Source organism: Chaetodon trifascialis, chromosome 19 (genome assembly GCF_039877785.1).
Source record: "Chaetodon trifascialis isolate fChaTrf1 chromosome 19, fChaTrf1.hap1, whole genome shotgun sequence".
NCBI lineage: Eukaryota > Metazoa > Chordata > Actinopteri > Chaetodontiformes > Chaetodontidae > Chaetodon > Chaetodon trifascialis.
Window position 1 is genome coordinate 19,843,117 of NC_092074.1, and position 12,556 is coordinate 19,855,672.

Sequence of the window (12,556 nt, forward strand, 5' to 3'; positions counted from 1 at the left end):
GCAGTAAGATGAACACAACATATTTTACATCAGCTATACTAGAAGATAGGAACTAAAAAGCTACAAACTTGGACTTTATGTTAATTTTTGCTTTAATTTGTTGTCATCTGTAATAGTAAAATACACTACATACATTACATTTATTCATTTTCACCTCAATCACAACAGAACTTTTCTCCAAATATCTCAAACATCACGAGACAAAAAAGCCATGCATTTGGAAGTGGTGGCCTCCATCAGTCCCCCTTCAGCCAATTTGTTCACCTGTGTGCACAAAACATGCAGGCCTGTGCTTTTATTTTGGAAACGATAGTGACACCGGATAAATAATACGTGCATTCTTTGCATTCGTTCGCCTTCTCCTCCTCGTGCTCATACATCAACCCGCCCTATAGCTCTTCTCAACGGTAGTGGAGTGTTTGCAGGGGTTCCCCCCATTCACAAAGCCTTTTTACAGAGGGCGGGGGGAGGGAGGGAGGGAGGGAGAGAGAGAGAGAGAGAGAGAGAGAGAGAGAGAGAGAGAGAGAGAGAGAGAGATGAGACATCCCTTCCTCACTTGGCTGCATTCGGTTTACCGACACCGGAGAAGCGACCATGCTGTGGAAACTAGTTGAGAATGTCAAGTATGAAGATATTTATGAGGTAACGTTGCCGTCCGTGTTTGTGTCTCGAGGAAACAGACTTATTAGACATGCTTTTGCAGAGAATAATGGAGTGTTAGACGCAGGGTGAGTGAGGTGTTCTGCAGGAGGCTTTAGGCCTGTTAATCTGTGATGCTGACTGAATATGAATTGGAGGACATTTCACTGCAGTTTCGCTCAGAAAAATCTCATTTGTGCTCAGATTGTTTTTTATGTGTTTGCATTATTTTAGGGGATATTTGCGGCTATAATGCAGGTAAATTCCCTTTTTGGACCATAAGGTAAAATGGAAAAAAAATACTGGATATTAGATAATTTGCATTTCACCTGTTCTTGAATTTTCACATCCTTTAAATATGACTGCGCTTTTTTTTTTTTTTTTTTTTTTTTTAGCAAAATCATTTTAAAGCAACCTGCAACTTTTTAAATATTTTTACCTCTGAAAATATCTCTAAAATATACACATTTAGAAACGGTGGTGCTGCAAAAAAAAAAAAGTATTCAAATACAGTGGACTAAGAAATGAATGTTTTATTTTTTAATTGTAAATGAGAGCAAATGAAAAATAAGCTGGAGAAGCGCGGGGTCAGCGGAGGTTGATGAAGTGTGAGGAGTATGTAAATCAGTTGGCTTTCATCCCAGAACGATCATTTTTTAAAAAACGAGCGAGGGGAAGGGGAGAAATGCCGTCGCGCGAGGGCGAAACGCCGCCGCTCCGGCTCGCGCTGAATGGGCTCGAGCACAAAGCGCACGGAGAAAGGGCAGCTCGCGAGGCCCCTTCGGCTCAGCCCGGCGGGAAACCCTCGTCTCGTGCCGCACATGGCCGTTCTCCCACGGCGCGAGGGAGGGGAGGCTCTAATGTTGTTAAACAAGTCATCCAAGAGGGCGAAGAGGGGCCGGTGTCGTCTGCAATATGAAGTTTAATCGCTTCTTTTGACTCGTGACACCGTTCACACGAGCCCCTCGTGCGCCCTGTAGAGTCTCGGGTGTGTGTTTCAGGAGGGTAATAAAAGGCAGCTGCAACACAACATGAGTCACTCTTTATTTTTCGGGAGTGTTCTGTTGGCAGGGTGAAGTTTGGGTAAAACGTCTCGGGGTGAATGGAGGAAAATCTCAATGAGATTTTGCGCAGATGTTTTGTGTCTGTGCGTAAAAGTAAGCTGAATTTTATTGCGGTGGAAACCTCCTCTGCATGGTCTTGCACTGGCCCGAGGCTGGGTGGATCTGTTTGGAACGGAACCCTTGACCCTGGTGGTATTAGTGTCATGTTTGACCCGGCGGGCTGTACAGCAGCCCCAGCTTATATTGTTACCCGCCAGCTTGGCTCATATTGTCTTTATAACGTCTGATTCCGTTTGCGCAGAAATTATTTGCGCAAAAGTGTCTCCAAAGTGTGAGTTTCCTTGGTCAGACTTTCCTCATAAAAAAAAAAACGTGACACCAAAGTGTGTTTTTTGTGATTGGGGGGGATTCCTCGCGGGTCTGGTCACCCCGTTCGCTTTCTCCAGCGCGCGAGAGTCCTCCTTCTATCTCCTGCTGTTCGCGCGTCGTTTCGGCTCTCCACGGAATTTAAACGTCACTCACGGTTGCGCGAGAGGCTTCACGCTCCATGTGTCGCCAGTCCCCTGCCTCGCGCACATTAATATTCCTGTAAGTCTCAGTCATGAATAACAATTACACCGTATACCGGGGGTAGAGGCGGGCGCTCGGTGCTCACACTCAGAGCGGCGGGAGCTCCGGGCGGAGGAAGGTTCTGCGTGGAGCTGCGGGAGCAGGCCGTGCCAGCAGATACGAACGCGTCGCTTTTACCTGGAATGAGTTTGGCCATCCCGGGCCAGTGCAGCCTTTGCCAGCCTGCTGTTTGACCGTGAGCTCGCTCGTGACTCCAGCAGAGGCTTTACAGATGTTAGTTCATTCGTACTCCACTGCGGTGAGTTTCCTCCTTCACAGTGCTTCTCACAGTTGAGCGAATGGTGAATCCTCAGATATTGCTTGGTTTTCGTTGTGAGGCGTTTTAAATGAGGCTATAACCCTTTTTCCTCCAGGCTCTTCTCTGCTTTTTGTGCAGGAGATTCAATGCGATTTAGGCTACTTTGGCTACATCACCAGAGGCAACCTGCTCTAATAAAAGCACGATGGTCCAAGGCCTCCATGTGGTTTCTGTTCGTTCAAATGTGGCTCTAATTCTGCAAGCAGCTGATTTTTTTCTGTTCTGCTCTGCACCCCCTTCAAGGACCGGCATGACGGTGTCTCGAGCCACAGCTCGCGCCTGTCCCAGCTGGGCTCTGTGTCGCATGCGGGACCCTACTCCAGCGCGCCGCCGCTGTCGCATGCGCCCTCGTCGGACTTCCAGCCTCCGTACTTTCCGCCGCCGTACCAGCCGCTCGCTCACTACCAGAGCCAGGACCCGTACTCCCACGTCAGCGACCCGTACTCCCTGAACTCCCTGCACCAGAGCCAGCAGGGCGCATGGGGGGCGCGGCAGCGGCAAGACGTTACCGGAGAACGGATGGACAGCTCGGCTCTGCTAGCGCAGCCTCGGGCCTCGCTGCCACAGCTGTCCGGGCTGGACCCGCGGCGAGACTACGGTGGCGTGCGGCGGCCTGACGTGGTGCTGCATTCCGCTCACCCGGGACTGGAGCCCGGTATGGGCGACGGACTGCTGCACGGGCTGCATGGCATGGAGGATGTTCAGGTGAGTCCGAGAGATTTACACACAGCTGAGGCTTACAGAGGTTAAAATGCATGTACCATATTTTACACCTCCAATTATGATGTTCGTTTATATTTAAAATGTATTTTATTGATATTAGGATCATTATATCCGAGAAAAATAAAAGTGCACACCAGCTGCAAGTTGGGGACGAACGGGGTCAAGATTTATTGTATATTAGATTTATTGTATATTATCAAAATATCTGATATAAATTGATCATAGATTTAACGGTTTTCATTTACAGCAAATGTGGATTTATGTTCAACTAAAAGAAACATATTTAGCTCTCAATGAGTGGGCAGCTTTTTTTCCTGGTTTTGATGGCAGTCATGAAACGCTGAATTAAACGCAGCCTAATAAATAAATGAACCGGCGGTGGAAGCAGCGGATTGGTAACTGTTGACAGTTGTCTTCCTCACGGTCTCCGCATGTTCCCGAGCCTTCAGAGCTGAGGTCGGTGAACTCAGAGCAGCTCCCTGAGGGCTGGACTCTCACAGCAGCTGCAGCCTGGACGCAAATGGCTCACAGCTAAACAAAGTTCAGAGAGCGGAGGCATCTCTGATGAGAAGATGCTGATATGTGGAATAAAGCTCCAGCTCCTCGTGCCTTTACTGCCATGATGACGAATGCGCGTTTAAAGCAGAGAAGTCAGAGGATGCCGCAACATTTTCTGCAATTTGATATGTAGAAAAATGTCAAATTTTGTGTTAAAGTGTTATTTAAAATGTCTAAGTTTCTTTATTATTATTATTATTATTATTATTATTATTATTATTATTATTATTATTATTATTATTATTATTATTATATCCATACTATTGTTTTGAATGGCTTTTTTTGTTTATGTTACAGATTTTTTTGGGAGCATTGTTGCAGCTAAGCTTCAAAATATCCAAAGAAAGCTACCAGATACTGTTGAAACAGACTTTATTGTCAGCTGTGTAGGATTTCATCTCCCCTCGTTCCCCCTCAGGGCACAACCATGGTGGATTGTTTGCCTTTTAACCTTCACAATAGACTAATTTCTGGCTTTTCGTACTTGCTCCATGCATTTATTAACCCCATCTAAATTTGTTTTAGCCGGTTCTTTGTTTTTCCTCGTCACACGTGCAGGGCAGCGACGCCAGCTCTGCCTAACAGGGAATTTATCTAACGGGGTGATGAATGAGTTTGATGAATGAGGCTTTAAATTTGTGAGAATAGCTTCTGTACGAGCCACGTCAGGATGAATAAAAAGACGGGACGGATTATAAACCGGAATTGTTTGCTCTGTGGAAACCAACAACTTAAATGCGTCTCTTTTCCCTGAAATTAACTAATTTTTTTTTTTTTTTTTTTGATTGATTGATTGATTTGAAGGGAAAACCCAGCACGAGCAGACAGAAGCTTCACGTGCTCGTTAAATGACAGCATGGGCCCTCATGTATGAAGCAGACTCTAATCATTTTGGATTTATCTCGGTTCTGACAGACAATTGAGGACACCAACGGAACGAGCGTCCTGGATCAATCAGTAATTAAGAAAGGTACACACACACGCACACACACACATATACACACACACACACACCTCTGCCTGTGCTGTGAGTAACGTTGGCCATCAATGCAAAACGTGAGATTTAATACAAATATAAAATATGAAGAATTTGGCACACATTTAATCCATAAATGTGAGTTTTGATGTGGGCTTGTAGCTTAAAGTAGAGCCGCCACGTCATCTTGGGTTCATTTAATCCCTGTCCGGTTATATAATTTATTTTCCCACGCGTGCTGTGAATTATGATGATTTATGGGATGTAGAGTTACACTGAAAGATAAATTGTGGCTCGGCCTGTAGGACCCGGACCTCCTGTCCGTGTTTGAGGCTGTTAAAGGTGCTCGTCTGTGCGGAGTGACGCGGGTTAGAGACCCGGCGTATTGACTGGCAGGCAGTGTGTCGCTGACAGGCTGCCGCTCTGATGATGTGCGGTGATTTAGTTACGGGATGTTGAGTGACTGAGCTCCCCGCGGGGCATTTAAGCCGCTGATGTAATAAATGGCACCGCTCACGGAGATCTCGTGAGCTCGTTTAGAGCTAATCTGCGGTATTATCCCCCGTGGAGCCATCAAAACCCCCCTCGCGCTGGCCCCTACACGCGCATGCACGAGGCTGCCTGGCTCCTTCTTTTCTTTTCTTTTTTTTTTTTTTTACGCCATTAGCGCGAGCATCAACGCGCGGGATGAAGGAGCACCCGGTGCTGCTGGTGGGAGTTAAACCGGTCGTGGAAAAAAAAAAGGAAAAAAAGACAAGACGGGGAGGTGGTTAATGCGATTTGAGAGCGCGAGCCAATCAACAATCGATAATATTGTAATGAGAATGTCGCGCGACATTAAATAACAGCAAATGCCCGGCGCGTGGGCGCCTCATTAGGCCAGGCCGCCCTCTGAGCGCGCTGATCTCACACACTGAACTGAGTTTGACAGAGGGAAGAGCTTCCAGGGGTTCGAACTTGTGTCGTGTTTTAACACCTTGTTATGTAAGAGAAGCGCTCACGTGGCCTCTCACCCTCCTCTTCCAGTCCCCATGCCACCCAAGAACATGGGCTCCCTGATGCTCGGGAAGGACGGGCTGATCGGCGGGGTGACCGTCAACATAAACGAGGTGTTCTGCTCGGTACCGGGCCGCCTGTCGCTGCTCAGCTCCACCTCCAAGTACAAAGTGACCGTAGGGGAGGTGCAGAGGAGACTGTCCCCGCCCGAGTGCCTCAACGCCTCCCTGTTGGGGGGCGTGTTGAGAAGGTAGGGCTGCAGCCTCAGAGCATGTTGACGCTGCGTGTTCAGGAAGGACTCTGTGAGAGCTTGTGGCTCGTTAAACATGCAGGGACATCTCTTAATTAAGCGTAAGAGAGGGCCTCTGAATCTGTGCCACTCACCAGCCACATTCTGCTTAACGCTGGCAAACTCTCCGGAGACAAACTGGAGCAAGATATGCTGTTTAATCAAGTTTCTGCAGGAAGATTGGTCACTTATTAATATAACGCTCTGCAGAGGATTTTTTTTTTTGATATGCTAAAATTATTACAGAATATCTGTGCCCTATATACACTGCGTTTAATATGCGATTTCACATGACTTTAAAGTTTCTTTTGTTTCTACAGAGCAAAGTCCAAAAACGGTGGGAAGTGTCTGCGAGAAAAGCTGGAGAAGATTGGACTCAACTTACCTGCTGGAAGACGCAAAGCTGCCAATGTCACGTTACTAACATCTCTGGTAGAAGGTGATTCATTCACTGCTTTCATCTGCAAAAATATCCTCTTTGTTCAGCCGAGGTGGAGAAATCCTGACCACTTACAACTGAAACCAACCATTTTAGTTGCATTTTAGACTCTTTTGACCACGATTTGACGTCCAAATTATGGCAAATGGTCTCAACATAGCTGAAAAATATCCAAAAATAAAGGACCGCAAAGGTCGTGACCTTGCAGGCTTGACAAATGACAATGACCCTGAATTCATAAAATGTCAGGAAAATAAATGTCCAGCATTGAGTGAGAGGAGACATGTGGGTCTGGATTCTGAAATGAAATGAAATTCTGCATTAATTGATGGAAGGCTGCACTTCAGGCCTCTCAGTCGCATGCAAACATTTTGACTTCACAACTTGTGTATTTTCCACACTGGCCTCACTGTGATATCCCCCATTAATCTGCTCATTTCATTTAAGGCCACATTATTCTGCAAACAGGTGATACATAAGCAGATTTTTTGCTTCTTGAAATGTAGTTTCAAACCCAGAGTTTGCTCTTTTGTTCAGAAAGCCACGAAGCGTTTGACTTTCCTCACACCACATTTACGCATGTGAGTGTAGAGAGCATAATAAAAAAGCTCTCTCTGTTTTAACAATCATGAAAACAAGATAATTGGCTCATATTATTAATTTTCCTAATAAAATAATGGGAATTTTATCACTTTCTGTTGTGTTTGTGCTACAGCAGAGGGAAACAGGTGCAAAAAGCATCAAATTTTTAACAATTTTCTTTCTATCCTGAGACAACCAGGAAATATCTGATCACGGCGCGTTAATTAGTAATTAATAAAAACAGAAGAAAAAACGCGTTTGAGCGTGCGTAGAATTGAATTTCTCCTCTTGCTTGTTGTTTATTTATATTATATCTACATCCACGATGCACCCACTCGCCCCCTGCAGGTGAAGCAGTCCACCTGGCCCGGGATTTCGGTTACATCTGCGAGACGGAGTTTCCCACCAAAGCTGTGAGCGAGTACCTCAACCGGCAGCACACGGACCCCAACGAGCTGCACACGAGGAAAAACATGCTGCTGGCGACAAAGTGAGTTTGATGGAGCGTTTGATTAGATTCTGTTCGCTCGCAGTCTTTATAGAGCATCACGGAATATAGAATACACGTCTGCAGTGCAGCATATAGGGAGATACCGCTGTAATGAGATTACACCCCGCGAATAGCTGTTGTTGAATCATGAAGATGAAGGAGTGCAAAGATCAGGGCCGCGATGCACGCACGACACTTACAACGCTGAGTGTTTGGGAAAGAAAAGCAAGCAGAGACACATAAAAGAAGTCGCGTCAATGTGAAGATATCTCAGACCGGCACTAAAACACGAGATACTCTCCTTTTGAAATGTCCTGAAACTGTCATTTATGGCTCAGAATCCCCCGTTTGACAGGGTGTGGAGTTCAGGTGCTGTTCAAGCAGCTTTTGGTGGCTGTTGATTTGAATTAGTTCCACACACACACACACACACACACACACACACACACACACACACACACACACACACATATAGAAAAATAGGGCGTTCTTCTGCAAGTAGGTACATTTCAGCTGAATGAAATTATGGTGAAATTAGACTCATTTTCCTGGGGCCTCCATGGCCCCTCTTTAAGAGCCCCTGAGGGTGCAAACCTCTCATCTCCTCTGTGCTTCACTCTGTATCACACCCAGCCCATTTCCTCACAGCGAACATGGCATTAACATTTGTGAAGGCGAGCGAGGTTTTCTTAATGAAACGCATCGAACTCAGTGTGGATCTAACCTGTAATGAAACGGCTGATTGAAAAAAAAAAAAAAAAAAAGCCTCTCTGAAAAATAAGGGCGGTTAAATTCAATTCAGCCGTTTAAGAAATGAGCAGAAAATTAAAATCACATGACGAGTGAACGAAAGCAGCGAGGCGTTAATATTCACCTGTTAGTGTTTTTTAAACGTAAGACGTGACAGGTGCTCTCGAACGCCATCGCTCTGTCCAAGCCGCTCAGCGCACAGCCGCCTTTAGCTCGAGCACACAGGAAATCTTTTAATGTGGCCTGTGCAGCACACACGCATCCTAAAATACGAGCTCTGAGGCTGCTAATGTTTGCTTGACCTCCGCTTCTGCTCTCACAGGCGATTCATTTTACCGGCCCTCCTCGTAAAGTTGCTCACATGAAGCCATTTTTATGGCCGTTAAGCCGTGGAATTGAATCCAGGATCTTCTGATTACTCTCGGCGACACATTTCTTTAGCGCAGGTGATTCGGGCTTATAAATTTGGATTTTTTTACAATGAAGAAAAAGCCTTCTGCCTTTTAATGAGCAGCCCTGTTCCACGTCCACTTCCCGCCCTGAACGTGGCTCCTCTGTAGAGGAAAAGGTTGCGAGCCGAGCTGTAAACCATCTCCCACAGATCCCTTCAGGACGACTGTATTTTTAGCCTGCATAAACAGTGCTGTCTGCTGGCCTGCGCTGCCTAAACCATCTGCCTGAGTGTGTTTGCGTGCATCCCGGCGTACTCAGTATGTGCTGTGTGTCGGTGGTGGATGTTTGATGCTCAGGCTCGAACCTGTTCCAATACTGTGTGTCGGTGCTGCCTGTTAGAAATTCATTATTTAGCAGTGAAGTGTTTCAAGTCGTCAGAAAACAACAGCGAGAGCCTTGAGTGTGGCCCCGGGTGGCGGCTTCTCCTCTCTACTCCCCTAACCCCAGCTGGGCTCGGCCTGCACAGCCTGTCACTCATTTGCTGGAGCTCTGCCCTTAGGCCGCCGAGTGTGTGTGTGTGTGTGTGTGTGTGTGTGTACAAATCTGAGAGAGGCAGAAAGAGAGCGAGGTCTCCTGAATATAAAATGTGGGCCTAAAACCAGAGCATGATTTGCTGAAATTTAACAAGGAGAACAAGGTGAAGACGTGGATTTTCTTTTAACCTGCGAGTTTCTTTTTTTGCCTTAAATTTGCAGTAAAGATCCGTTTGATGACCTCGTCTCAAACTGCTCTTAATGTCGCGGCCTCGGACCATAAAACTTTCCCGCTCTGGTGTTGGTTTCACCTCCACGAGCTGCTGTTTCGGTACATTGCTCACGCTCTTGCTTGTGTTTCTGGGTGCATTTTCTTTTCTTTTTTTCCTGTTTTTCTCACTCTTGCAGATAATTTGTCAAACATAAATGGTGTTACATCATTTGAGGAGGTGTTTGAGGTTGAGAAGGTGTCCAACAGAGCACAAAAAGTTCCACGCACCTCAAGCGATTCAACGATGAGCAGTTAGCATCAGACATTCTGCACCAAGTTTCACCAAAAAACAGAAGTGCCAGACTACAGTTCAGCCAGAAGACGATTCAGGGAATGAAATGTTTCTCATCTTTAAACTGGAAAACTCACTCTGTGTGGGTAAAGGTTTACTGTAGGATTAAGTTCTTTGTTTTCCTAAAGAGGAAACACAAGAGGCGAACAGAGGAAAGTGTGCTGAAACAAGCGAACATACCAGGAGGAAAATTTCCCTGTGGGATCGATTATATCACACAGAGACAGAGAAGGTAGTTTTTCTTATTTAACTGGTTTCTGATAGGTTTTATTTACTTTCCAAGAAGCCTTTGGAGCAAAATTGCAGGACAGCAGAGTGAAACATCCTGATTGGAGCATTTAGTTTTAGGAACGGTCCAGGCCGAGGAGTCATGTGACTCAGGGAGAGATGTTCACCAGACAGCCTTAAATCTCGCCATGCTCAGGTGCACCCTCTGCTTCAGCCTCCCCTCCTCTTGGATGGGTGGGTGGGCGGGGTCACGCTGAACCATCTGCAAGAATTTCATGAGTCTCAGTGACGGCCCTGATGCCGTTTTCTGCTCGTTCCCACCTGAACAAGAACACTTTTCTGGGTGAATCACCTCTTTCGCTTTTTGATCGGCTAAACTGCCGCAACCGGATTTCTGCATGTGCTGTGCTGCGTTCAGGAAGTCGAGAGTGGTTTGCCAACGTGTTTCAGCGTTGAGTTGTTTTTCCACAGGATAGGAAAAATTCCCAAAATAAGAGAAACACTGAAATGCAGCTTGACGTTAATGTTCCTCTTTTCTCTCAGCGCAGTTAAAGCACCGCGTGAGATTAGAACATGTTTCTCTGCTCCAGAAGGCTTTTTTAAGTCCAGTTTCAGGAAGCTTTGCAGGAACATCTGCATGCAGTGCTGCAGACACCCTCGCTGTCATCCCTTGATGCTGTTTCACCACAGAGGCATCTCAGCACTGTGTTGGTTGTGGCTGATTTGGGTGCGTTTCATGAGGTTGTACTGTTTTCTCCACAGGGTCAGTATTTATGGGCATGTTAGTGCTAATTGTGCACTGGCTGCAACGTCATGATGAGATGTTTTGGTCACACATGTCTGCATGGCTTTGTTGCATTAGCAGGTGCAGCTGAGGTGATAGTTGCAGATGTTTGATGTCCAATAGTGATAATTCTGAGCCAGACCTTCCACTAAGTTCAAGAGAAACAATGAGGAGGCCCTTTATCACCACTAAAATGTCAGATAGTGAATACTGCACAAAATGTCCCCTGTCAGCTGTTCTGGGGAAACCCTAAGATGACGTCTTGCTGTCTTTCCCCCTGCAGACAGCTGTGTAAGGAGTTCACAGACCTGCTGGCCCAGGACAGGACTCCCCTGGGCAACTCCAGGCCCAGCCCCATCCTGGAGCCCGGCATCCAGAGCTGCCTCTCCCACTTCTCCTTCATCACGCACGGCTTCGGCTCGCCCGCCATCTGCGCCGCTCTCACCACCCTCCAGAACTACCTCACCGAGGCTCTCAAAGGACTCGACAAGATGTTTCTCAACAACCCTCCCAACAACCGGCACGGGGACGGCAACAAGGGCGGCGACAAAGAGGAGAAGCAGCGGAAATGAAGCGCCGGAGGAAGGGGAGCGATGACGGGAGAGCCGAACGGGAGGCAGACACCCAGACGGAGGCGTTACACCGTTACTTCTAGCTTTACACCACTGCCACTGACCTGCCACACACAGGGCTGAGGTGGAGGAGGAGGAGGAGGAGGAGGAGGAAGGCTTGGTGGAGAGAAAAAGGCAGAGGAAGACACCCGTGGGCCAGTGTCAGAGAGCACAGAGGGATTTTTCATCTGTGTTACGTTCTTTTCATTCCCCTGAGGACATGGTGGTTACTGTGTTACATCCATTTCGCTCCCCCTGCCTGCATCCTGTGAGACTGAGACGCTGTGAGCAGCCAACAAGCAACATTGCGTGTGTGTGCGTGTGTGTGTGTGTGTGCGTGTGTGTGTGTGAAGATTGGGTGACGAGCATTATATCTGTGAAACAGGTTTGTCTGGTTCTTTAACACAAGTGCGAGGAGGGAGGGTGTTAATTTATGTGTGTAAATATTTATTTATATTAATTTAAATGGATGGTTGTGTAAATAGGTGCACCAGCTATTTTGGAGTAGGCCTATTTATCTGTGATTCGACCTTTGTGAGCCGGCGGGGGGGCAGGACTCATCCAGTGTTTTTCTGTTCTTCTAGAGCTGTTGTCATGGTGCTGATGATGGGTAGACATGCTTCTAATTGTCCAGTGATTTCATTTCTATCACATTGATAATAAACCATGTGTTTTATTATGCGAGGTGTGCAGCCTGCGCCGTTTCTCCAGGGACGTCCTCCACTACGGAGTCCCGCTAAGGGTCGTGGGTCAGAGTCAGTTCAATCCACTAAAAAACACCATATTCATTAGCCGATGTCAGGCCTTTTACCTTTACTTATCTCATGAAATATTCATGAACAGCTGCAAGTGAAAGAGTTGGGGGTTCAAAAGAAAAGGCAACTTTCCGAAGGACCGAGATTGGAGCTGGATAAACTTGTTGTGATGCTCAGTGTGATGGCTGCAGTTCACAGGCCGAGCTCCTCTAATCGTTCCGATTCAAGCCAGATTTCTTAGTGTTTTAACAACTT

At 46.7% G+C, this 12,556-nt stretch overlaps 1 protein-coding gene across 2 annotated transcripts; it reads left to right on the plus strand.

Annotated features, from left to right (window-relative positions):
• Positions 1 to 570: 570 nt before the first annotated feature.
• On the plus strand, positions 571 to 12,227 carry tfap2b (transcription factor AP-2 beta). 2 transcript variants are annotated; one of them, XM_070987190.1, is made up of 7 exons: positions 571 to 642; positions 2,875 to 3,336; positions 4,828 to 4,882; positions 5,915 to 6,134; positions 6,494 to 6,612; positions 7,543 to 7,684; positions 11,219 to 12,227. In XM_070987190.1, exons 1-7 carry the CDS (start codon positions 595 to 597, stop codon positions 11,505 to 11,507), a joined length of 1,335 nt encoding a protein of 444 aa, XP_070843291.1. In that variant the 5' UTR covers positions 571 to 594; the 3' UTR covers positions 11,508 to 12,227. The 2 variants fall into 2 exon arrangements, with proteins under 2 accessions (XP_070843291.1, XP_070843293.1); XM_070987192.1 differs by lacking the exon at positions 571 to 642 and adding an exon at positions 2,369 to 2,571 and having other exon boundaries at positions 11,219 to 12,226.
• The last annotated feature ends 329 nt before the right edge of the window (positions 12,228 to 12,556 follow it).